Source organism: Mirounga leonina, unplaced genomic scaffold (genome assembly GCF_011800145.1).
Source record: "Mirounga leonina isolate KUSES-001 unplaced genomic scaffold, KU_Mleo_1.0 Mir_173, whole genome shotgun sequence".
Taxonomy (NCBI): Eukaryota; Metazoa; Chordata; class Mammalia; order Carnivora; family Phocidae; genus Mirounga; species Mirounga leonina.
In genome coordinates this window covers 88,588,097-88,614,441 of record NW_023270447.1, presented here as the reverse complement: position 1 = coordinate 88,614,441, position 26,345 = coordinate 88,588,097, and the positions used below count along the sequence as shown (strand labels likewise).

The 26,345-nt window shown below is 42.2% G+C and overlaps 1 protein-coding gene and 1 long non-coding RNA gene across 7 annotated transcripts; both read right to left on the bottom strand.

Moving 5' to 3' along the window:
- TNFRSF9 (TNF receptor superfamily member 9) lies at nucleotides 1-20,728 on the bottom strand. Of its 3 annotated transcripts, none has more exons than XM_035019889.1 (9): nucleotides 20,647-20,728; nucleotides 11,740-11,857; nucleotides 10,865-11,047; nucleotides 10,024-10,131; nucleotides 9,479-9,616; nucleotides 8,975-9,041; nucleotides 7,064-7,152; nucleotides 6,375-6,506; nucleotides 1-519 (listed from the first exon to the last, which is right to left on the bottom strand). In XM_035019889.1, exons 3-9 carry the CDS (start codon nucleotides 10,977-10,979, stop codon nucleotides 431-433), a joined length of 738 nt encoding a protein of 245 aa, XP_034875780.1. In that variant the 5' UTR covers nucleotides 10,980-11,047; nucleotides 11,740-11,857; nucleotides 20,647-20,728; the 3' UTR covers nucleotides 1-430. The 3 variants fall into 3 exon arrangements, with proteins under 3 accessions (XP_034875780.1, XP_034875778.1, XP_034875779.1); XM_035019887.1 differs by having other exon boundaries at nucleotides 11,745-11,857; XM_035019888.1 differs by having other exon boundaries at nucleotides 11,783-11,857.
- Nucleotides 20,729-22,362: 1,634 nt separating this feature from the next.
- LOC118020047 lies at nucleotides 22,363-25,721 on the bottom strand. Of its 4 annotated transcripts, none has more exons than XR_004681801.1 (5): nucleotides 25,584-25,721; nucleotides 24,882-25,059; nucleotides 23,042-23,121; nucleotides 22,796-22,949; nucleotides 22,365-22,593 (listed from the first exon to the last, which is right to left on the bottom strand). It is a non-coding gene; the product is annotated as an uncharacterized LOC118020047 (long non-coding RNA). The 4 variants fall into 4 exon arrangements; XR_004681802.1 differs by having other exon boundaries at nucleotides 25,588-25,721; XR_004681799.1 differs by having other exon boundaries at nucleotides 22,363-22,593; nucleotides 24,882-25,721.
- Nucleotides 25,722-26,345: the final 624 nt, after the last annotated feature.

Here is a 26,345-nt window from a genome sequence, read left to right as displayed (position 1 = left end):
TTGTCTTGAATATCTGAACCAATGGAAAATTTGGTTGGGGGTATTTCCTGCATCTTATGGCTTTTTGTCATATATTAGCGCACACACACACAAAATGGAATTGATTTTTAACTATCATTTTAGCTGGGCCATTAGCCTACGTGATGTAATTTTAATATAATTCTCTTTGGATTTCAAAAACAAACTAGCTGAAGCCTATTAAGCATTATCTAGAAAATGCCCCTTTCCCACAAGCTCTGTCCCATACATGCGCTAAAAGGGGTACATTTTTTAAAGGCTAACCTGTCAGTATTTTGAGAAAACTTGGGGGTAATCCTGAGTCTTATCTAGGACCAGTGTCTTCAATTTAAAAAGATATGATGGTGGGATCATTCATGTTTCTCCTGTGATTCTTCTCAAGACAGTCCCAGTGGAATTTTGGGTTTCTGCTTTACAGCTCACATTCTCCTTCTTCTTCTTCTGGAAATCGGCAACTACAGGCATCTTCCTCTTGAGCAGTTTGTACTGGTCTCATAAATGCTGAAAAGTGATTTAAAAACAACTTATCTTTTGCTGTTTGTTTTAGCCATTTAACATCCAGTTTCTGTAAATCACAGTCACAGGACATCTCTAAGTCACAACCATGCTCAACTCTAATTTGAACAAGTTTACCAATAAGAGAGATAATAGCAAGTAGGAGCTTTTTCTCAGGATTATTTACAATTTCACCTTACCAATTACTCTTATTGGTCCTGAAAAACTATTTTCTTTATTTTCTATGATGGCTAAAAACTTGAGCATGAATCACTATAGCACAAAATTAGTCATATCCCAAACGTAACCATAGTTTCAATTAAGCAGTATGGATTTTAGTCTTGAGGGTTACTCAGATTACACACTAGACAGTTTCTTTTGAATGAAATACTTATGGCACCAAGATATTAAAGATACTCCCACTACTTCTATCTATCGGCAATTAAAGAATTGATTTGTACATTAATTTCCTGGTTTCCTTTTACATGTTAGGGTGAAGTATTTGTGTTACTGCTGAGCAACTTTTCATCTTTCTAAAAAAGATTTTATTTATTTATTTGAGAGAGAGAGAGAGAGAGTGTGTGTGTGTGTGTGTGTGTGTGCAAGTCGGGGGTGGAGGGCGAGGAGCAGAGGGAGAGGGACAAAAAGACTCTGTGCTGAATGTGGAGCCCAATGTGGGCTCAATCTCAGGACCCTGAGATCATGACCTGAGCCAAAATCAAGAGTTGGACCCTTAACTGACTGAGCCATCCAGCCCTGAGCAACTTTTCATCTTAAACAGATCTTTTTTTATAGCCCGACAAAGCAAAAGTGCCTGCCTTAATATCACATGCTTTTTGCTGTAAAAAAAAAAAAAATAACCAAGGGGAGTGATATCACAAGAGGGCAACATAGTTTGTTCCCAACTTTGGTCTCCTTTATAAGAACAGCTAACAACTATTCAAGAACAAGACACCACTGACAGAATCCTAGAACATGGGGATGAGGCTGGAGCACCCACCTCTGCATCACAAAGACCAAAACAGACTGTTTTAGGAGGGTAAGAGAAGCAGTTACCATTGACCACATTGCCCCTCTGGCAGGCCAGGACAGCACCACACAGACAGGTCTCCCCAAGCTTCTGGTTCCTCCAGTGGGAAAAGAGGACCCAAAGGGAACCTCCAGCTTCTCCCAGCATTGGGGTCCCTTTTTGGGAGCTCCTAGTCTGATCTCGCACCCCAGGAAAGGCAGGGGAACATGCAGCATCCAACCACTGGGAATCTGACTGTGTTGCAGAAGGGAGAGGAGCTCGCAGCAACCAGTACACAGATCTTGGCAGACTGAGTACATATTTGCAGAGTCCAAGTAGCAATCCCAACCAGTAGCTTTGTTTATCTGCAGAGCCAAGTTGAGGGTTCACCCTGACTAGGGAAGCTGATGGGGTGCAAATCTGCCTGATTCAGACCCTCAAACAAGGAGTTTTGCCCACTATAGAGCCTGGTTTGCCCAGGCAAGGAGCTGAATCACAGCTCCAGCTGCTGTGGAGAATTATCAGCACAGAGAGGGAACTTTCACAATTTTAAAAAAGTCAATTTACCCAGAAGACCAGTATTTACCCAGTATTTAGCAATACTAAATATGTGTACATCAATCAAGCTGCAAAATAGGTGAAGCTGGGGGTGCCTGGGTGGCTCAGTCATTGAGCGTCTGCCTTTGGCTCAGGTCATGATCCCAAGGTCCTGGGATCCAACCCCACATCGGGCTCTGCTCAGCGGGAAGCCTGCTTCTCCCTCTCCCACACCCCCTGCTTATGTTCCCTCTCTTGCTGTGTCTCTCTCTGTCAAATAAATAAATAAATAAATAAATAAATAAATAAATAAATAAATAGATAAATCTTAAAAAAAAATAGTGAAGCTGAATCTGATAAAACTGAAAGGGGAAATACACAAGCTCACAAATATATTTGGAGAATTAAGTGGATAATAAGGGAATACTATGAATAACTTAAACACATACATTTCACAACTTCAAGGAAATGGACCAATTCCTCAAAAAACACGATCACAACTCGCTCTCTATGAAGTAAATAACCTGAATAGTCCTACAATTATTAAGGAAATTGATTTTGGGGCGCCTGGGTGGCTCAGTTGGTTGGGCGACTGCCTTCGGCTCAGGTCATGATCCTGGAGTCCCTGGATGGAGTCCCGCATCGGGCTCCCTGCTCGGCAGGGAGCCTGCTTCTCCCTCTGACCCTCCCCCCTCTCATGTGCTCTCTCTCTCTCATTCTCTCTCTCATATAAATAAATTAAAAAAAAAAAAGAAAGAAAGATTCATCTCATCTTTCTAAAAAAAAAAAAAAAAAAGGAAATTGATTTTGTAATTAAAACTCTTCAAAAAGAAAATCTTCAAGTCCAGATAGTTTCACTAGAGAATTCTACCAACTATCCAAAGAAGAATTAACATCACTCTACACAATCTCTTCCAGCAAATAAAGAAGGAACACATCCCAACTTATTTGAGGAAGCCAGTATTACTCTGATACCAAAACCAGACAAAGACAATTCTAGAAAAAAAAAAAAAAAATGGACCACTATCCCTCATGTGAATGTAGCTACAAAAATTCTTAACAAAATATTAACAAATAGAATTAAGCAATATATAAAAAGGATTATATACCATGACCAAGTGAAATTTAGTCTAGGGATGCAAGGCTGGTTCAATATTCAAACACGAATCTATGTAATCCACCATCTTAGGCTGATGAAGAAAAGTCACATGATCATATCAATTGATGCAGAAAAAGCATTTGACAAAATTAAACACCAGAAAACTAGAAATAGAGGAGGGACTTCCTCAACTTGATAAAAAAGATCTACTAAAAACCTATTGTTTACATCATACTTACTGGTGAGAGACTGAATGTTTTTTCCCTAAGATTAGAAGTGAGGCAAGGATATTCACCCTGACCATACTTTGACATAGTGCTGGAAGTTCTAGCTAACATAAAGTCAAGAAAAAGAAAAAAAAGAAATGCAGATTGGAAAGGAAAAAATGAAACTGTCTCTATTTACAGATGACATTATAGTCCATGTAAAATCCCAAGGAATTTACAACATGCTCCTAGAACTAATAAGTGAGTTCAGCAAGATCACAGAATACAAGATCAATCTATGAAAATCAACTATACTCTTATAGAATAACAGCGAACAGCTGGAAAACAAAATTTAATATAAAATACCATTTGCAATTCTTAAAAAAATTTACATGCTAAGGATTGGTATGCTGAAAACCACAAAATGCTGATGAAAGAAATAAAAGAAAAAGAAATAAAAGAAATGTCTTTACTATGTTAAGACATAAATACTTAACATAGTAAAGACATCAATTCTCACTAAATTAATATACAGGTTTACTACAGTTGCTATCAGAATCCCAGCTGACTTCTTGTAGATACAGATAAGATTGTCCTAAAAATTTATATGGAAATGCAAAGGAAGTAGAATAGCTAAAACAATGTTGAAAAAGAAGAATAAAGTGGGAAAAATCCATTTACCCTCTATCTACTTTCAAGAACTGTTTTATAGCCACAGTAATCAAGACAGTGTGGTCCTGGCAGAGAATAAACACACAGAACAGTGGAACAAAAGGGAAAAACCAGAAATAGCCCCCGCACAAGTATAATTAACTGATTTTCGAGAAAGCCACCAAAGCAATTCAGTAGAGGAAGGATAATGTTTTCAACAAGTGACGCTGGAGCAATTGGACATCGAAGGCAAAAAAAAAAAATTCTTGACCTAAACCTCTCACACCTTATACAACACTTAACTAAAAATAAACCACGATTTAAATGTAAAACATTGAGAAAGGAGAAAACAAAAATCTTTGCGATCCAGGACTTGAAGAGTTCTCAGACATGACTCCATAAATGAAAAAAACTGGCAAATTGTACTTTATCAAAATTAAAATTTTTTTCTCTGCAGAAGACTCCATGAAGAGGAGGGAAAGGCGAGCTACAGAGTGGGCAGAAACACAAACCACACACCTGCCGAAGGACTCATCTAGAAGGTATCAAGGACTCTCCAATGTCAACAGTAAGACAGACAAAAATCCAATTAGAAAATAAACCAAAGACATGAAAGAACCTTTCACTGAGGAAAATACACAGTTGTAAAATAAGTACGTGAGGGGCGCCTGGGTGGCTCAGTCGGTTAAGCGTCTGCCTTTGGCTCAGGTCATGATCCCAGGGTCGGGCTCCTTGCTAGATGGGGAGCCTGCTTCTCCCTCATTCTCTCCCCCTGCCCCTGCTTGTGCTCTCTCTCTCTCTCTCTCTCTCAAATAAATAAAACCTTAAAAAAAAAAAAAAAAGAAGTACGTGAAAAGATGTTTGACCCTTAGGGGAAGGCAAATGATCACAGTGGGCTATCACTGTATTCCTCTTTGCACAGCTGGGTAAGAAACTGTGGCAGTACAAAATGCTGGCAAGAGGGAGGAGAAAGGATAGCTCATACGCCACTGGTGGAATGTTAATGGTACAACTCCTCCAGAAAGCAGTTCGGCAGTTTCTTAAAACAACAAACCATATGGCCCAGAAATTGCCCTCCCGGGCTTTTATGTTAGCAATGTGAAAACTTACGTCCACACATAACCTGTACTCGATTATTCACAAAGCCTTTTTATATGCAATAGTCAAAAACTGGAAACTCTCAAAATGTCCCTCAGTTGGTGAATGGTCAAACAAACTGAGGTTCAACCATGCCACGGAACACTGGTCAGCGGTTAAAACAAAACAAAAAAAAGAGCCCACAGTTGAAGCATATCACGCCTTGGGTGGGTCTCAGTGACATTAAGCTGAGTGAAAAAAGCTAATCCGAAAAGGTCACATGCTTACAATCCACTTATATATTGCATGCTTCTATTTATATAACATTCTCTAAGTGACAAAAGTGTAGAGATGGGGGACACCTGGGTGGCTCAGTCGGTTAATCATCTGCCTTCTGCTCAGGTCATGATCCCAGGGTCCTGGGATCAAGTCCTGCATCGGGCTCCCTGCTCAGCAGGGAGCCTGCTTCTCCCTCTGCCTGCCGCTCCCCCTGCTTGTACTCCCTCTCTCTCTGTCTCTGACAAATAAATAAATAAAATCTTTGAAAAAAAAAAGTGTAGAGATGGAAAACAGAATTGTGCTGCCAGGAGGGAGTGGGGAGGGAGTGTATGTGACCACAGAGGACCAGCAGGAGGGGATCCTGGTGGTGAGAGAATACTTCTGTATTGATTGTGCTGGAGGTTACGCCAATCTACACATGTGACCAAACGACACACAGCTAGACACACACAATGTGCCAAAGTCAACTGTCTGGTTTTCATATTGTGCTCTAGTTACAGGAGATGTAACCCCATGAACGACACGAGACTTTTCTGTACTGTCTTTTACAACTTCCGGCAAACCTATAATTATTTCAAAATATAAAGTTTTTTTAAATGGCCTAAAAATTTAAAAAATGGATTACAGTTTCATTGCAACTCACTAATTACTCATCACTACTCTTGGCAAAGCATTTGTATTGTAGGTGGGGGTGAAGGCGGGAAGGATAATTCTTTAAATCAGAGATTTTGGTGAGAGCTTGGGGGGGGTGGGTAACTGTTTTCCTGTGCATTGTAGAATTTCAGCAGCATCTCTGACTCCTTTCACTAGATGCTCTCCACACCCCCAAGGTTGTGATCATCAAAACTGTCTCCAGACATTACCAAATGTCCCCTCGGGGGCAAAATTGCCCCTGCTTGATAACCTCTGTGCTATGCTAACCAAAAAAATAATCTGTTCCTTTCTACTGTAAAAAACCTTGCCTCAGAAGAGCTCATATCGAATATGTTTATATTGGTCTTACGTTGTTTGAATAAATACAGGAGCTTCTTTCTGCCATGTTTAAGAACAGAGAAACAGAGCACAAGAAAGAACACCAGCAACAGCACGGCAGCCGAAGTCAGTGCAAGAAAGATGATGATCTGGGGGGTGTGACCTTTAAAAAAAAGCAAAAGGAGAAATACATGCAGATATACAGTTTTGCAAATATACATATATTTATAGTTACATTGGTAAACCCCTAATCACAAGGAGAAGTGGTGCCTTGGACATCTCTAACCAGCTAACCTAATAAACTTGCTTGCACATAAGAAAACTTTTCTTAAAAACCTAAATAATTTTTCCAGAGGCCCACAAAAATTAAATGGCTTGGCCTCTCTAGAATATAGAAAATATGGGACTCCATCATCCCCTTAATTTGACATTATCAAAGGTGTAGTATTTGTCTGGGTAGTTTCACCTTGTTCTGCTTACTAATGTATGTCTCAGATTGCATGACAAACACTTGAAAAAAGTTGATGGGTTTCTTGATGCCAGGATAAAACAAGGAAGGCATGCAGGAGGTGCCATCGTAGGCAGAGACGTGAGGCATCACAGTATTGGGGTGATTTAGATTCCAATCAGAATAGCCATACTACATCCACTCTGATTCAACAGCAATGAACCAGCTACCTGGATCTCTTGCAGGGGCAGGCGTGGGGGCAGAGGCTGTACCTGGAGAGAAGTCAGCCGAAGCTGGTCCACATACTGCGTCACTTTCCTTCGTCCCATTCACAAGTACAGACTTGCCACCCAAAGAACAGCTTAGACCATCCAATGAAAAGAGTTCAAATAATTAATTTAGGTACAGGTCATTCTAATTAAAAATATTGACATTTTCCATCCAATAAAGCAGCCTAGTGACAAAGATGTGTGGGTCTGGGTTCATAGAGATACTATGGAAAACATACACTTGACTGACTGGCTTCCTCTAACTTTCACAGTTCTCCATAATGCACCCTATTCTACCCACCTAACTGGATTCTTCTTTCTTCCCAGGCTGGGGAGCCCTGTCCCACAACTGTCCCCAGACTGTTTTGCCTGGTTAGTCTCTCACCCTCAATTTCTTAAGCATATTTGACCATCTCTGGCATATATGAAGGACAGACAACCTAGCATAAGGGTTAGGAGTTCCTAACCTTATGATGTGTTGGCATCAGACAGACAAGGGTTTGAGCCCAGGGTCTGTCTCTGTGCAGAATGACCATGGACAAGTTAAGAAAATCTCTCTAAGCTTGTTTTCTCATCTGTAAAATAAGGAATACATGCACCGAGGACTATCGTGAAGAGCAAATGAATGACCCCAGGGACACACTTGTAGGGCTGGATGTTATGAACCCAGACCCACACATCCCAATAAATGGTAGCTATCATCACCACCATCATCATCCCCATCAACATACCATCATCACCATCACCATTGTCCTGTCTTTTCCCTCATCCCTTTACCTAATGCAAACTGACTCTTCCTCCAAAAGCAGTTCAATCCCACTTTCCATGCAGACTCATTGACTTCTCTGAACTATTTGTGTTGAAAGACCTTAAAAAAAAAAACTTCCCCAATCTGTACGAACCAATATTTTTGTAACACCTAAGAATGTAAATGGAAAATAATAATCAAAATGATTTTCTAGTAAGAAAATCAAATGAAAAAAAGAACAAAGGCATACAAAATACAAGACCTCAATTTTTATTAGAGTTGATGGACACATATGACTCCGCCAATTGCCAGACACCACAGACTGTCCGTGGACCAGCAACTGTCCACAGACCACACTCTGAGTAGCTCTGGTCCTGATCACACAGGTCAACAGGCATATTCCCATGTGTGCTGTTGGCTGTTTTACTTCTGTGATGGTCTTGTTTGCCCAAGTAGGTGTTGTGTTTTAGGAAACATAATTTACCCTTCTTGTATCATCCTCAATGCTGGCCTTGCACCCTTGAAGATGGGCTGAGTGATCAGTGAGGAAAGGTAAGAGGCAGCAAAGAGATTGGAAGGAAACAGAACAGAACAGCTGGGGCAAACAGTAACAAAGTTCTAGTAAATCTGAGCTAAATGCTCTGGGCAGTATTTCTGGAGAAAATGCCCACTTTGTATCAAATCACTCCTACCTCATACTGTTCACACACTGCCTGTTCATATGCTCTTCTATGCTTATATTTGATAGGCCCACGTGGGGCTTAACTCATGACCCTGAGATCAAGAGTCACATGCTCCACTGACTGAGCCAGCCAGGCGCCCCAGAGGGATTTTTTAAAACTTCAGTGATAACATTCTTTGTCTTTAAAAATGTTAACCCAGGGATGCCTGGGTGGCTCAGTCGGTTAAGCGTCTGCCTTCAGCTCAGGTCAGGATCCCAATGTCCTGGGATCGAGTCCCTAGTCGGTCTCCTTGCTTGATGGGGAGACTGCTTCTTCCTCTGCCTGCCATTCCCCCTGCTTGTGCTCTCTCTCTCTAACAAATAAATAAATAAAATATTAAAAACAACAACAACAACCAAACCTTTATAAAAAATAAATAAATAAAAAACCCAAAAATGTTAATCCAGATTCTCTATTTTGAAAGCAAAAGGAAATTATATGTACTTTGTCCAGGGTTGACAGGAGCCATGTTTCTGATCATTAAATGTCCCAAAGCGACAGTCTTTACAACCTGCATAAAAATTAAAGCAACAATAAAAAAGGGAGTTTTTTATGATTTCATAACTTTTCCTGTGATGAACATACTTACATAATAATAAAGTCATTAACTTAATACAATCTACACAGGCTGTTCAACAATGCTTCTTGAAACGAAACCCCAAGATGACTAAAGTTTTTATTCTAATTGTACATAGAGTATTGTATATATATGTATAGAATGTATGCAAAGGCATAATCCTGGTGAATAAAAATGTTGTGATTTCAAATTATTTCCATTGATTGAAAAATAATTTTGTAAATATCATATACTTGACTCAGTGCTTCATTGCATGTTACTTTAAGGTTCTACTAATCTGTTTTACTTTATATAAAAAGGACCAAGACCTAAATTAATGACATATGTCTAGATAAACAGACTTGCACTAGATTGAAGAAGAGCAAACCTACCCTCTTTGGTTAATTCTTGACCTTGTTTACAATCCGGTTCACACATGGTGCATCCTGCCCCCAAGCAGTGGAATCCTGAGATGCACTCACACTCTGCATTGCTGATGGGGGAACACACCTTCTTGGTCCTGAAAACACCTACAAAGTTTCCCAAGTTACATTACACTTGATCTTTGAATCCAGGAAGCAAATTTATGTTCTGCAATAAAAATCATCCTAAACAAACCCACAAAAACCATGCTCACTCTTATAATGTTCCTAATGACCTTAAAGTATAAAGTTCATTGTTTAAATCTCTATAGAAGACATTTTTACATTTTCCTAATTAAACACTTCTCTCTGGTCAATGAGTGTTGCTCCTAACATTTAAAACCTCAATCTACAAATTATTGCTTTTACAGCAAATTATTTTACTGGACCTGCCTTTTGACAGAGGAACCAGCATAGTTAACACTTAACACTTTCCACCGAGATCAACATACTAGGGAATAAAAACCTGTTGTCCCAACACATGTCCGGATCAACATACATCTTTTAAATCATACCTTCACACTGCCTGCATATGTCACAGGCCGTTTGTCCACTGGTGCTGGAGAAACTGTTTGGAGGACAAGGAAGGCAGATCTGACCCTTGTTTTTCCCACAGAAAGTACCTAAGAAGATAGATAATAGGTGTACTGTTGGACAATGCATAGTAATCGCCCAAAGCATTATGAAGTTCACAAGAAAACTAGCGTAAGAAACATGATTAGTTTCTAGATGTCACAGTGATCTTATTTTGATTGACTTTTATAATTATACATTTGCAAGGTTGCCTTTAGCATAGCAGCAGAATTACAAATAAGAAAGTATAGATACTGCATCACACAATCCAACAAAAAGAAAACAGTTTCCTTTATCTATTGAACAAAAAAAATGATTTCTCTTGATTGATCCAGGAGATCAATATGACTGGATTCAGGAGATCAGCATCCTTCATCAGTATACTAACAATACATGTGTCTGCTTCTTCCCCACTCTGTGGAGCCCCCTGCCACTTCTTATTCCTTGCTGTGCCCCCCAGTCTGAGCACAGGTCCTCACAGATAAGGCTGATATTTACTGAGGTCTTGCCATGTGCCATGCACTGTTCAGAACCTATCATAGGATCCTCCCAGCAGAGCAACGAGATAGGTTCTTTCATTATCCCCAGATGCCAAAGCTGGGGCACAAGGGATTAAGTGACATGGCTATATTCACAGCTAAGTTGTAGCACCCAAGAAATATTTGTAAATGAATGAATTTTTAAAAAGTCACTGAAACAGAACTCATTAACCCTGACTACTAGACTAACTGAACCATGAGTTCAACAGAACAGATCAAACACACATGTTAATTTGGTTCTTACCAGCTGGGCATTTACTGCAGGAATCCTGCATTGATCTTGTCCTCTCAAAATTCATGACCAACAACACGGCAGCCACTATGTTGTAATAGCTACTGCCCATGGTGAAATCTTGCATCGATAGGATATAAGCAAAGCAGATTCCAAAGGGTTTTAATCAAAGTAGCTGGTTTCACAAATACCACTCTGCAAAAGGTAAAAATTTCCAAGAATGAGGTGGTTTCTCCTTTTAGGATTATCTACATTTCAACCATTACCTATGCAATCCACAAGACCATAACTCGGGGCTTCTCAGAAACAATGAATGATGGAATATTATGGAAAAGGTGCAAATGCATAGACATTTGATATGATAAGACAAACATGAATACACACATAGCTTCGTGCAGGTTTGCCAAAGTCTAACCGTGCACTCTCCACCATGTTCTGCCAAAAAGCAGAAATAACAATAACAAGAATTTTGGGGGACTTTCATAGACACTTAGCATTAGCATCCAGATTTCAACAATGCCAGCTCTTTGCTGGCTCTGAGATAGAGTTCTTAAAATGACAGTCTGTCAGTCTTACCTAACAGCTCAGCTCAGTGGGGAGATATCTCATTACTCTTTCCCCTTTGTCAGAACAATATGTGAACAGTTCAACACCCAGTTGCTAAAATGTTGAAACACCGCTCTGCTCAACTCATGATCACATTTTCTTAATAGATATATATTTGCCCATTTTGAGGTTGGAAGCTCCTATAGTAACAAAACTAAGAAGTAAGAAATCTCTTTAGGGTCAGGTGCTTGATCTTTATTTAATAGGCTATGGAATAAAAGTTATTAGAAATTAGAAGGGCAAAAAGTCTAGACATGGAGGAAAGGAATAAAGCTTCTAACCTTACCCCAACTCCATTCCCCCGACTGTTCCAGACAGACAAACCTTGAGATTCTCAGGGCTGGTGAAGAACTTTCCACTCCTTGATCTTCAGAGCAGTGAGGTTCTGCCTCTCCCTCGCTGCAAGTCAAACACAGGGGCTTGGTGACTCAGCCGGGGGCGGGGCCTCATGGGAAATTCCTGCCACGACTCTGTGAGGTCGCGCATTTGATGTTTGTTGACCCCAAAATCCCCTAGAGCCCCCGTCCTCCCTTGATAATGGCACTTCAAATCATTTCTTGGAAGCAGCTATGTACTGTTAGGACATCTCTCAGATGACTTTGGGAAAGGGTGTTGTCACTTAAAGTAGCCCTCCTTGTCAAAACCTTTAATGCGTCCTACACATGTTTGAGATTTGAGGGATGAAATCCACTTCTAACGAAATATCAGCACTTTTGCCATACCCTACCCCCTACTGGTATAATAATAGTGATGCTCTAGCCATAATTCACTGAGGGCGCTGATGTACCAGGCATCACTCTAATAAGCGCTTTAATGAATACTATCCTCAAAAGAACCCCAGGAGTTGACATTATCATTATTATTAGAGTGACATTATGCAAATGAGAACATTGAGCCTATGAATCTAGCCAGATAATCAGCAGGATGGGGAGCCAGGATTGGAACCCAGGGCAACCTGATTCCTTTCTACTGAGCTCCTTGCTCTGTGGGTGAGATGGGGGAAGAAGGAGGGAGAAATGAAGTGGAGACAAGGAAGGCATAGAACTTATATGGTGGATAACTTTAGGTAAAGTTGAGATCTATGAGGGTTTTTTAGAAAACCATTATTTTAATTAAAAAAAAAAAAGGAAGAAGAAGGGGGCTCCTGGCTGGCTCAGTCAGAAGAGCATGCAACTCTTGATCTCGGGGTCCTGAGTTCAAGCCCCATTTGGGGTGTAGAAATTACTTAAATAAATAAATAAAAACTTAAAAAATTGAAAAAGAAGAAGAGGAAGAGGAGTACAGGAGAAAGAGATGAGGAAGGGGTGGTGAGGAGGAGGGAGGAAGAGGAGGAAGATGTTCTAGGGACACTAAAATGAACCTGCCCAGCATTGGGAGGCTAGGGACCCTCAGGAAGATGACCAGGGGAACTCTAGCAACAGTGGTTTCAACTGAAACAGATGGCTTTCTGTTAGGATCCAAACAGAAAAGAACTATTTTCCCCCAGGAGCCATGGGGGCTTAGTGTCGAATTGGGGGAGGAAGAGAGAAGGGAGCCGATGTTTATTAAACACTTGCTATGTGCTATGCAGTTTACATGTTCCCATGACTCCTATCATACCACCATCCTCATTAGAAAGTTTCTGTGGCTCCCTGTTGGCCACCAAAGGAAACCCGGATCCTATAGCCCACTATTCAAGGACTTCTGGGACCTGACCTGAAGATGTCTCTAAAAAAATTAAGATATACCTCATATAACATAAATGTCACTATTTTAAAGTGTTTATTTCATGGAATTCACTGATATTCCCTATGTTGTGCAACTCTCATCTTTATATCATTCCAGAACATTTTCGTCACTCCCAAAATATCCCTATGAGCGGTCACTCCCCAGGGCAGCCCGACCTTGACCCTGGTAACCACTGGTCTGCTTTCTGTCTCTATGAATTTGCCTGTTCTGGACATTCCATATCCATAGACTGATACAGCATCTTGGCTTCTTTCACTTAGCAGAATAATATTCCACTGGATGGATGTCCACATGTTGTCTCTCCATTCATCAGGTGATGGACATTTGAATTATTCCCCTTCTTGATTACTATGAATAATGCTGCTCTGAGTATGTGTGTGTACGCTTTTGAGTGGACATTTTTTTCAGTTCTCTTGGGTGTATACCTAGAAGTAGAATTGCTGTATATGGTAATTCTGTTTCACTTTTTGAGGAATTGCCAGACTGTTTTCCACGGCAGCTGCACCATTGTACATCCCCACCAGGAATGGATAAGGATTCCAATGTCTCCACATCCTTGCTGGGATGAGTTATGTTTTCATTTTGTTTTTAATTAATTTTTTTTTTACTATAGTCATCCTGGTAGGTGGTACTTCATTCTGGTTTTCATTTGCTACCTTAGCCCAATTTTATTATGCCCCCGCCCCTGCCCACACACACACACATAATGGGAGCAGTGGAGTAGGGCACATGAGCAAGAGCCCAAGCTTTGCTGTCAGACTGACTTGGATTGAATCCAGGCTCTGCTATATGACCTTGGACAAACTTCTTAACCTCCCTGAGTCAATTTTTCCAACCATGTCTTACAGAAACAGTAACACTGTGCTTCATCCTCATTTAGTGAGGACTAAATGAAACAATGAATATGAACTACCTAGCTCCATGCCTGGCACATAGGTCTCAAGAAAACAGTAACTGTTATTACAAGACTTACTGCTTTAAAATTTGCCTTCCCTAGCTTCCCATGCTGGTCATCAGTAAAGTAATGAGGGCAAGTAGCAAAAGAGAAGGAAAATGCATGGGTTGTCCATAGAACTTATTCTCAAATTCTAAGTATCCTCTGAGAGTCACTTTACCTGTGATGATTATGGGATTCCCTCCACGGGCTTCAGCAGAGTTGGCCCCAATGGAGGAGTTTCATACCATATAAAAATGGCATTGCTGATCTCCTAACACTTTCAAAGTCACGATCTAACCAAGTTGCCTCCTCATTTACATATGGTCCGCTGTTTAACATTGCTGCGTGACATTTAACTGGACTCTATTTTCATTTAACTAAATGTTACTTACTAATCTACGTTTTGGATAGTCTGTGGGCGGAGATATTACCTCCTCTGAAAGTGATGTCTGTCATTTCCCAGCACAATAATTAGCTCACTTTTTCAGGCTGGGCGAGTGACATAGAAGTCTCTACTGAGAGGAAAGATTCTCAAGATTAGCTTCACCAGCCTGTGTTACCCAAAATCAACCACTTCACAATTAGTCTACTGAAGGCTATGCACAGCTCGATTCGAGTGTTTAAGGAGTTGTATACTGTTCATTTAACACATTCTTGTTTGATAAAACCATCACAGGAAGCTAAGGCAAATTCTGTAGTTAACCTGATGCACGTACCATCCAGGCTAACCAAAGGAAAACACTACCCCACAGCTCTTGGTCTATGACCTGGAAATACATGGTGACAGCCTCTCTGTACTGAGTGGCAGGCACAGCGTGAGCCCCAGAGTACTGCGGCTGGGAAAGGCAAATTAATTAGCCAAATCCTTGGAATGTAATAGATTCTTGTATAGTCTATTATTTGGCAATACCTGAGATGTAACAGATTCTCATATAATCTATTATTTTGCAAGAATATTATGGCAAGTATAGTTTCCAAAAGTCCCAAGTGTCCATCTTCTTGATCCTATTAATGTTCCTGTTTGTGGTTCTGGGAGTCCTTGTGAATTAGCATGGAATTCATAACAGTTGCAAATGAAGTCTGAGGAACTCTTTGCAATATTAATTTATATTACTTTTAAATATGCATATGCCTAGTAAATAACATGAAAACTGCAAGGTTGGGGGCACCTGGCTGGCTCGGTCAGGAGAGTATGTGACTCTTGATCTTGGGGTCGTGAGTTCAAGCCCCACGCTGGGTGTAGAGATGACTTAAATAAATAAACAAACAGGGGCACCTAGGTTGCTCAGTCAGTTGAGCGTCTGACTCTTGATTTCGGCTCAGGTCATGATCTCAGGGTCGTGAGAATGAGCCCCGCATTGGGATCCACGCTGAGTGTGGAGCCTGCTTGAGATTCTCTCTCCCTCTGCTCCCTACCGACCCCCACCCCACTCGCATGTTTTCTCTCAAAAAAAAAAAATTAATGAAATTTAATTACATTTCAAAAATAAAAAGTCTCAGATATATTGAAATAATTTTAGATATTTGATATTTATCAATTATCATTTTTTATTTTAATAGATAGTTTTAAAGCTTTTGGTAGAGTAACTTTTTAAAAACAAACACGAAAAATAATTTTAATTGAAAAAAATTCTATTTACATTTTACATTACATGCATATAAATTCTGTATGCTTTGAGTACAATTACATATGTTTTTTTACTCCTTTGTCAGCACTGTCAACAAAACACAATTTATGTGAAGTTCTCAGTTATGACAAATGAAATAAAGGCAGGGAAAAAGAAATTTTATGGAGCAAATACATAATAATTTATGAATTGTGTGTCTTTACCACCCATTTAAACATTCCCAGACCATCCAAGTTCATTCAGATACCTGCAATAATTAAATTTGGTTACCGTTGATATTTTCCCACCTTTGTGGCATAAAAACAATTACTAGTGTTATTTTGAAGACATCTCTGTTGGGAGTAGAAAAACAGAACACATCGTTAGCTTGATTTGCCACTTTTAAATATTCAGACATACGGTATGTGAGTTCCATTTCTACACCTGCTCCAGACCCCACAAGTGTTAGTGAAAGTGTTGAGAGGCACGTAGCAGGCATTCAAGAAACCTTTATTGAATGAATGAATGAGTAAATGAATGGATGAGTTTGCTAACTCCAGTCTCATAGCCTGCCTACCTCCTCATGCCCTAACCTTTGCTTTCTCTCTCTCCCTTGGGAAATCATTCTGGTGTGTGTATCCCCGCCTACGGTTTACCCTTCCCTTCCTTGGGTCTCACGTAAGATGCTCTGCTGATGGCTAACATTTACTGAGGGCTTACTCCCTGCAAGGCACTGTTCTACGTGTTTACATGGTTTCCCCAAGTATACCTTCCAACAGCCTTTGTCCTTACTTTACAGATGAGAAAACTGGAGCGCAGAGAACCTGGGTAGCCTGTCCAGTGTCAAGGTAAGGAGCAGAGAAAGGGTTCGCCTGGCTGGCTGGCTCCAGACCCTATGCACTTGACAAGGACTCCTAACCTTTCTGTGCACAGGGCCCTTTCATCCTGTGATCTCTAGGCTTACCCCTCACGGAATAATATTCTTAAGTTTGTAAAATAAAATACAAAGGATTACAGAGGAAACTAATTGTTTTGAAATATACTCACCAAATATTTAAAAGGCCAGCTTGCAATGTGGTACTATATGGACTTTGTCATTAACAGATACCTGTCATAATTTCAAATTAACCATGAGTCATAATTTCAAATTAATCATGAGTGTAAATGGTATTTGGAGATATCTGCAATAACTGTAACATGATATGAAAATAACTGATTTCTGGGACACCTGCGTGGCTCAGTGAGTTAAGCGTCTGCCTTCAGCTCGAGCTGTGATCCCAGAGTCCTGGGATCGAGTCCCTAGTCGGGCTCCTTGCTCAGTGGGGAAACTGCTTCTCTCTCTGCCTGCCGCTCCCCTTGCTTGTGCTCTCTCACTCTGTCTCTGACAAATAAATAAATAAATCTTAAAAAAAAAAAAAGAAAATAACTGATTTCCACTGGTGTGATATCATAGGTACTGTGCTTCTGGCTATGCTCTGTCGATTTTTAAATTCAAGATTGAAGGAAATACTAGATTTCTGCCAGAGGTTAGTGAAAATAAAAGATGCAATCCACATTCACAGACTCCTGAATTTTATCCGTGCCCCTTGGTCTTCTGCCGACCCCAGGATCACAAGCCCTGTACCTAGCCTCCTTGCTACCTTTCAGGTCTTGTGTTGAGACAGATATACTCAATACTTAGTTTTAGCTCCGGGAACTTGCTTAGTCTTTGATTCGTTCTTCTTTTGAACCTTTATGTGGATCCTGTCACCGCACCTTTAGGCAAAAGCTCTGTCTGCGTAATTTGTATCCCTCCCCACCCCCATCAAGATGGCATGTTTTTATGGTCTATCACTTTCTATGTTCCTCTCCTATGGGCCCTTCACTAATGAATTTAAACAGATTGCAACTATTGATGAATGTTTCCTAATACTTAATAATAGCTAACACTTACTGGTTGCTTCCTGCATTGCAGATGTTGTACTCAGCATACTATTTAGTCTCTTAGCAATTCTACGAGGCAAGAACTATTGTTACTCTTCTAGTGTTTAAGAAACAGAAGCTGAAAGAATTCAAGTGACCAAGCCAAGTGTTAATGACAGTATTAGAGTGTCTACTACAGGCCACTGTTCTAGCTTCATCTCCGTTAACTCCTTTAATCCTCAGAATAATCCTGCGAAGTTATCCCTGTTGTATAGACGGGGGCCAAGGCATGAGGGTCAGCTAATTTGCTCAGGATCATCCAGCTATCACGTGGCAGAGGTGGGCTTAAACACTGACAGGCTGGAACCAGGACAGCGTATTTTCTCGGCACACCGGACAGCCACAGTTAGGGAAAGAAGCCAGGGCCGGAGCCCTGCTGTTCTCACTCCAAGGCTACCTTAACATTAGTTATGACTAACTCGGGAGCTACTCATTCCTGTGAATGAATAAAAAGATCTGTTGACTCAGCAGCGGAGCCTGAGACTGCCGATGCAGTGGTTTGAGCTGAATCGGAAACCACATTTGAGCTCATCTATGTGAATGATTGCCAATTAACTGACAGCCGATTTCAACTTTGAGAAATGTGATGAAGAGTGCAATCAATAGTAGCCACTTTCTGAAGGAAGTTAGATTGACTTTTAAGAATTTAAGAGCACGTAACCAAAAACTATTAAGTAAACAAGTGTTCTATATTTTATTTTATTTTTATTTTTTTAAAGATTTTATTTATTTATTTGAGACAGAGAGAATGAGAGACAGAGAGCATGAGAGGGAGAAGCAGACTCCCTGCCGAGCAGGGAGCCCGATGCGGGACTCGATCCCGGGACTCCAGGATCATGACCTGAGCCGAAGGCAGTCGCTTAACCAACTGAGCCACCCAGGCACCCCCAAGTGTTCTATATTTTAAAATTCCACTGAAGATAGTTGCCACAGGTCACTTAAGGGGAAATGTTCTTTGGGCTGCAAGTGACAACTGTGATCAAAGAAAGATCACCACAACAAGCAAAGTTGTCCTGAAGCTTATGACTTTCTGCTGAAAGCCACCTTCTGCCTGTGGCCCCTCTCCCTAGCATTCACCTTAGCCCTGGGGAAGGAAAGTGCTTTTATAACGAACAAATACACAAATATATCCAATTACTTCACAAACTCAACTTTTGTCAACTAACATACAAGGTTTTTTTTTTTTCCTCCAAATCAAAAGCAAGACAACATCAGAAGATAGATTTTGTTTCCTTCTGAACTCTTTTTTAAAAGATTTTATTTATTTGACAGAAAGAGAGCACAAAGGGGGAGCAGCAGGCAGAGGGAGAGGGAGAAGGAGAGGCAGGCTCCCTGCAGAGCAGGGATCCAGACTCCAGGACCCTGGGATCATGACCTGAGCCAAAGGCAGACACTCAACCTACTGGCGTCCCCTCCTTCTGAACTTTTTTTTTTTTAAAGATTTTATTTATTTATTTGACAGAGAGAGACACAGCGAGAGAGGGAACACAAGCAGGGGGAGTGGGAGAGGGAGAAGCAGGCTCCCCGCAGAGCAGGGAGCCTGATGCGGGACTCGATCCCAGGACCCCAGGATCATGACCTGAGCCAAAGGCAGACACTCAACCTACTGGCGTCCCCTCCTTCTGAACTTTTTAATGGTGATCTGTATTATCTACCAAATAACTCCAGTCACATGTCAGTCCATTTCGTCCTCTACAGAATCTGTGTCCTTTTCTTCCAGATTTCCATTTTAATGGAAGACCACTGCATTAACCATCGGTATTCATTGAGATTTTTTTCAATTAAATGCTGCCGCACTAAATAGAGTTCCAATGGACACACATGTAAGTTGCGAACACCTAATATATGCCCACGAGGTCTATCCCATTCTAACAATTTCTAAGTTTCATTGTGACTGTCATTATTCTCTAATCCCTTATCAATTCAATAAATCTGATTCACGAGCATTTACTGAATGTCTGATGCAAGCGTGCACATGATCTGACCCGCCACTTCACCCACTTTAAGTCCTTCCACGCCCCTCAAGCCGGCCTGCCCTGCTGTTCTTGGGCGGAGGGAACACACATCCGCTTCAGGGCCCTTCTTTGCTGCTCTCTCATCTAAAATCTCGTCCTCTCACTTTCTAGATGACTGTGTCCTCGTCTCACCAAGGTTTCCTCCTCTCCCTGTTGTTTTCCATCTCCTTTCCCCCTCTACTTTCCTCGACTGTACATACTACCACCTGGCACATAGTGCTTTTCGTGCATTTGTTTACTGTTTGTCTTCTCCCACTCTCAGGGACGTGAGCGCCATCGGAGGGGAGCGTTTTTTTCACTGCTGTATCCCCAGCACCCAGAGCAGCGCTGGGCACATGACAGGCACTCAAAGCTTCTTGAATGAGTTTTGCTGTCTTGTGAGGCATATCTAGGTAAGACACCATGCCAACAGCCTTCACACCCTAGAGAGGAAGGAAGTTTACCCAAATAACTATGATAAGGCCACCCAGCCTTACAGATTCTGTAATAGGAGAACAAAGTGCTATGGGAATATATGGTCTTTGCACTGCAACTGGGTTTTGCAAAATGGAAAATACCTTGAAAGGCCGGTAGGGAAGTAGATGGCATTCCAGGTGGAGGGAACTGCTTTGTGCCAAAGCATGGAGGAGGCAAAGTACAGGGTGTGTTCAAGGAACAGAAAAAATGAGTGAGGGAGAGTAAGAGGTTAAGAATGTGGAAGATAGGGCGCCTGGGTGGCTCAGATGGTTGAGCGTCTGCCTTCGGCTCAGGTCATGATCCCAGGGTCCTGGGATCGAGTCCCACATCGGGCTCCCTGCTCCTTGGGAGCCTGCTTCTCCCTCTGCTTCTCTCTCTGTCTCTCATGAATAAATAAAATAAAATCTTAAAAAAAAATAAAAAAAATAAGAATGTGGAAGATAAGGAACCACAGTGTGGAGGGATTTGAACACCGTCACATACCTTCTTTTGATTGTAACCCCCTGCGTAGGTGTGCACTGCCCAAGCCAGCAGATCCACAGCACCATGCAGGCATGCCAGAGGTTGCCAGAATACTGTTTTCACCGTGGGTGCAGCCCCGGCTTGACACCACGTGCAGTAAGTTGGCTTGAGAAAAGAAAGGGACACAGGACACAATCAAGGGGCAGAAGCAAGGACCCAGAAAGTTCTGCCAGATTCCAACGTGTGCTGCTGGGTGGAATACTGATCACTTCGACCACTGAGAGAAATGTCGCTGTGGCTCGTGGATCACCGTGTTCCCAAGACCCCTGGAACCTGGAAACACTGCAGCAGATTTGGAATAAAGGACCACCACAGGACAGAGCCAGGTGGGACCCCACATTTCAGTTCCTCTGAGCTCTTGTTTTACGTGGGCTCTCACTAGGTCCTCACCAAACTATGGGCAGGCGTTACTATTCCCATTTCACAAATGAAAGGTGTCTTTAACGCTCTTGATACTCCTACATCGAAACCCTAACCAGATCCTGACCCGAGAAGAGCGCAGTAACAGCAGAGCAGGACGGTGTCGTCCACAAAGGGCCAGGGAGAAATGGGAACGGACGGGGCCCACGGCACCGCCCTGTTCCGACGCAGGGCTCCGCGGCTTCTCCAGAAAACCACCGCTGGGCGATCAGCAGCCTGCACGTAGCGGCGCTCCCGGGCGCCAGAGCCCGCGCGCCCTTAGGCGTCCGCCACCGGAACCAATCTGGGATGCGGAGGTGGGAAGGGTCGACTTCCGGCCTCGCCTACGCCGGCCGCAACCTCCCCCGGAAGTTCGCGGGGTCGCTGAGGTGCGACGGCGCCCCCACCGCGGTCCGGAAGTCGTTTGGATACTTCCGGCCGGCAGCCGCAGGCTCGAGCGCGCCGCACGGGCTGCTGGGAACGCGCGCCGCCCCGCCCCCTGCGGCGCGGCGCGGGCCTGACGTCACTGCGGGTCGGCAGCCGGCCTCTGGCCGCCCGTCCGGGGGTAGGAGTGGTGCCGGGGGGCCCACGCTCGGTGGGCTTTCACACCGCTGGGAGCAGAGGCGAAGCCGCCCCCCAGGGCCCCTCACAGACCTCGGTGTCAGAATTTCCCCCTTGCGCCAGCGCTGCCTCAAATGTCAGGGCTCGCCCACTCTTCTCCTGTCTCGCAGACCTAACCTTTCGGGGGCTCGGAGGGGAAATTCGCCGTTTCTGCCGGACCTCTCTGGAGCTTGCCCCGAACCAGCCTTTAGAGGATGTTGAAAAATACTTCACTCAATGCCGCAAATGCCTTCCTTATACCCAGTAACTGCAGTTTAGCCCCTCGCCCTTTTTAGCGAACCCAGGAAAGGGTGAAAATAAAGTGACCCTATCCGCTGCACACAAAATTTCCCATTCGCTGTCTGGCGAAATGAATTTGTTGTGGAAAAGATTAAAACAGTAATAAGAAATTGGTTGGAGCCCCATTGTAAACTCTAGTGTTCTACAAATATAAACTATTACTCTATAGCGATAGTCAAAGGAGGGAACATCTTTAGGGTGAAACTAAGATAATGCTTAGCAAGTATTTATTGAGGACCTGCTATGTGCCAGGGACTGTAGTAGATGGTAGGGATTCAGTAGTGACGAAGACAGGAAGGTCCTACTGAGTTCACAGGATTAGAGGGAAACAGAGGAGTAAACAAAAGACAAGATGCTAAGTACTTAGTGAGATAAAAGACACATCCGCATTCACAGAAAATGAGTAGTGAGATGAGATGCGAAATGTAAGGGATGCGTGGAAAGATAAGTAACCCAGCAGCGGTTTCTTTAATATTTATTGTGACCAGTCTACTTTGGGGGAGGGTTGTTTTTTGGAACCAGGATCAGAATGGCCACTGGTGGCTGTTGTTAACGTAGGGCAGGCAAAAATTTCACCTCTACCTCCTTAGGGTCTCTGGTGGGCAGGGCCTGAGAATTAAATGGACATAAAAGGTTAACAGAACAAAAGCATACAAATTTATTTAACGCAAATTTTACGAGACCCAGGAGCCTTCATAAGAAGATGAAGACCCAGAGGTGGCAAAGCTAATGTTTACATACTGGGTTGAACAAAGAGTGGCAACTGTGGAAAAGTAAAGTAAAACAGGGAGACTAAAGGAATATGAGTTACTTTAACAAGGTCTCCATGTGCAAATTCTTCCAGACTCAAGTGCTTCTCTGGTGCTGTTTCTTTCCTCTCCGCACAGGAAGCGCAGTTCTCACCTGAGAGTTTCATCTTCTGCTTTCAGGATGAAAAAATGGGAATCTGAGTGCCTTTCTTGCACCTGTTGTTTAAAAAAAATGCCTTTAGCTCAAAATAATCAATATGCCAAGGTGACATGTTTGGAGGTAGCATGTCCCAAACTCCTTCACTCACATTATCAATATCATTTCTCCATTGCTGGATTAGGAGCTCACCAAGGCAGAACAGGATCTTTTAATTAAATGTTGCAAGTGCTGCAAGAAAAAGGAGATTTTAGGCTCCCTGAAAACAGCCAGAGACTTTTAGTTTGCACTTCTTACAATGCATAAAGACTTGTCAAATGTTGAATAAAAAAAAATAGTGAATAGGATGAGGTTTTTCTGCCTGGAAATCAGGGACTGAATTAGGAGGTGTCTTCACCGCCAGTAATAGAGCAACATTTTTTGGTGGATGGTTTAATGTTTTGTTTTATTCTGCAAATGTGTGATGAGAAATAGGTATGAACTAGAAAGTTAAGAGAGTGTCATGGGTGTTGTGGACTTATTAAGTAATACTGATAGAGTTTATGGTGGGTAGAGTGTGAACTTTGGTATCAGAATATCTGCATTTGACCAAGACTCTGCAGGACCTATTATAGTCATTTCACCCTTCCAAACTCCAACCTCTGCAGCTGAGATGAAAAGTATGTTTTCCAGGAAGTTAATATATAATGTCTAAACCAATAAGGAAAAATAACAGTACTAGCATATTGTTTAAAAATACAGTTGACTCTTGAACAATGTAAGGGTTAGGGCTACCAAACACCCCCTATCCCCCAAGCCTGTGCAGTCAGAAATTTGCATATAACTTTTGACTCCCCCAAAACTTAACTATTAATAGTCCACTGCTGACTGGACACCATACCAATAACATAAACAGTCAATTAACACATATTTTGTTCATTATATTTTATATATACTGTATTATTATAATAAAGTAAGCCAGAAAATAGAAAATGTTAAGAAAATCATAAGAGGGACACCTGGGTGGCTCAGTTGGTTGGGTGTCTGCCTTTGGCTCAGGTCATGATCCCGGAGTCCCAGGATTGAGCCCCTTGTCGGACTCCCTGCTCAGCGTGGAGTCTGCTTCTCCCTCTGCCCCTCCGCCTACTTGTGCTCGTTCTTTCTCTCAAATAAAAGAAAAATCGTAACAGGAAATACATTTAGAGTACTGAACTGTGTTCATCGAAAAATGTCTGTGCAGACCCATGTAGTTCAAGCCTATGCTGTTCAAGGGTCAACTGTATTGAGACAATTACAAGAAATAATTTAAAGAGTTGAAAATATTTGCCTCTGGAAAGCAGGGTTGAGGGGTAGAAAGGACTGAGTCAGAAGACTGCTGTTTTTCATTATGAGCCTTTTAAAGCCTTATCACTGAGCTATCGTGGCATAACAAAATCTGAGTACTACGGTCTGCCATTTGGCTGTGGTGCGTGCCTCGGGCACAGGTACAGGTTCCACAGGTGTTCATTCTGAAACCCAGGCGGAATGGGCAGCAGCAGCAGCCCTGGGGGAAAGCTCTTCATATAACAGTGCGAAAGTACAAGAGAGCAAGCCTGGTCACCAGGTCACTGCTTTTCAAGGCTTTGCTCAGGCTTCATCTGTTAATATTCTACTAGCTAAAACAAGGCCAAATCTAGGATGCCTGGGTGGCTCAGTTGGTTAAGCGTCTGCCTTCAGCGGAGATCACGATCCCGGAGTCCTGGGATCGAGCCCCACATCGGGCTCCCTGCTTGGCAGGGAGTCTGCTTCTCCCTCTGCCCCCTCCCCCTGCTCTCTCTCTCTCTCTCAAATAAATAAAGTAAAAACCTTAGACAATAAATAAGGCCAAACCCAAAGTCAAAGGGCAGGGAATATCCTCCACTCAGAAGGTGAAAGAGGAAAGGGTGAATATTTCTAAAAGATAATCCACCACAAGCAATACTTGAGTTGTAAACACCGCATGCAATGTATTCTTTGATAAAATCGATGCTGACCCAGGTCCATTTCAGATCTTGATGGTGATCCAGATGTCTCAGGCGTGTTACGTCAGGTTCATTCTCTCTCTCCCTTTCACCACTAAGACGGTCTTGCCATTTTTGTTTTGTGCTGGCTATCTCATGCTGCAGCAGGCCACCAGCATGCTTGTCTCCTTACAAGAGTTTATTCCGGGCCCTGGAACACAACAGCCCATCTTCGCTTGGTTTTCCTTCATCTACCTAAATCCCTCCTTGGTCTTTGAAACACATGTCTGACCACTTGCCTACTTCCCACCATACTTCAAAACTGAAAGGGGGTGGCTTTTGCCTGCTTCCTTTGCAAATAACCGAAGATGAAGTTATTCCAGAACTCCCAAAATGTTTCCTTAAAATGCCAAATGATTAAAGACACTTAAAAATTTTGCACAATGCAGTGTTGCAATTTATACATTTACAATTCTTAAAATTATTAAAAACCACTCTAACCGTCATTGTAAGGATCTCATGAAATATATTAAAGCGCTCTGTAAACTAACAAAGGAATGTAAGTTATTCCCTGAAAATAAATGTTTTTAATAGCTAAACTGAAATTTCAAAAACACCGACATATTTAAAATACTGTTTGACCTCACATTACTGGCAAGAGTGATAAGTGACTCAACTTGTATGGAGTTGCTCCAATGTATTTACCACTTCTGGGAATTTGCCCTCCAGTTTTACCTACACAAGCAGGACATGTGAATAAGGTGATTCAATGCAATGCTGTCTGTACAATAAAATGACTGCAGGGGCGCCTGGGTGGCTGAGTTGGTTAAGCATCTGACTGTTGATCTCAGCTCAGGTCTTCCTCATCTCAGGGTTGAGAGTTCAAGCTGTAGGTTGGGCTCCATGCTGGGCGGACAACCTACTTAAAAAAAAAAAAAAACCAGCTGGAAATAACTAAGTGTTATCAGTAGGGCACCGATAAATAAACTATGAGACATGTCACAATGGCATACTATCTGTAAAAAAGGAAGTTCCTTTTGATAAGGAAAGATCTCCAACATATTCACTTAATAAGGTGGTGGCAGGGAGAGAAGGACAGTACAATGTATAGTCTGCTACATTTCTATGAGAAAGAAGTAAAACAATGTATTTTCTTGTGCTTGCATAAGGAAATCCTGGAAAGATGCTCAGGAAACTAAGATAACGTTACCCGCAAGGAGCCTGGGGGCAGGGATGGAACTGGATGGGGACAAGGTGACTGTTCAATGTAACTATCAGGTCCATGTGCTCAGCAGTGCTCTAATCCTGTGGGTGCAGAAGCAGCACTGGGATCTTTGGGATAAAACACCCTTGAGAAACTAACACACGTGAAATTAACGCACGCACACAAATGCTAAGAGTCGCACAGGCTCGGGGGACCGGTGACCCACCGTGGGGGGACACAAGATCGGGAACACCTTCAAGTCATAACAGGTCGGAGGGGACACGGGAAAGTGC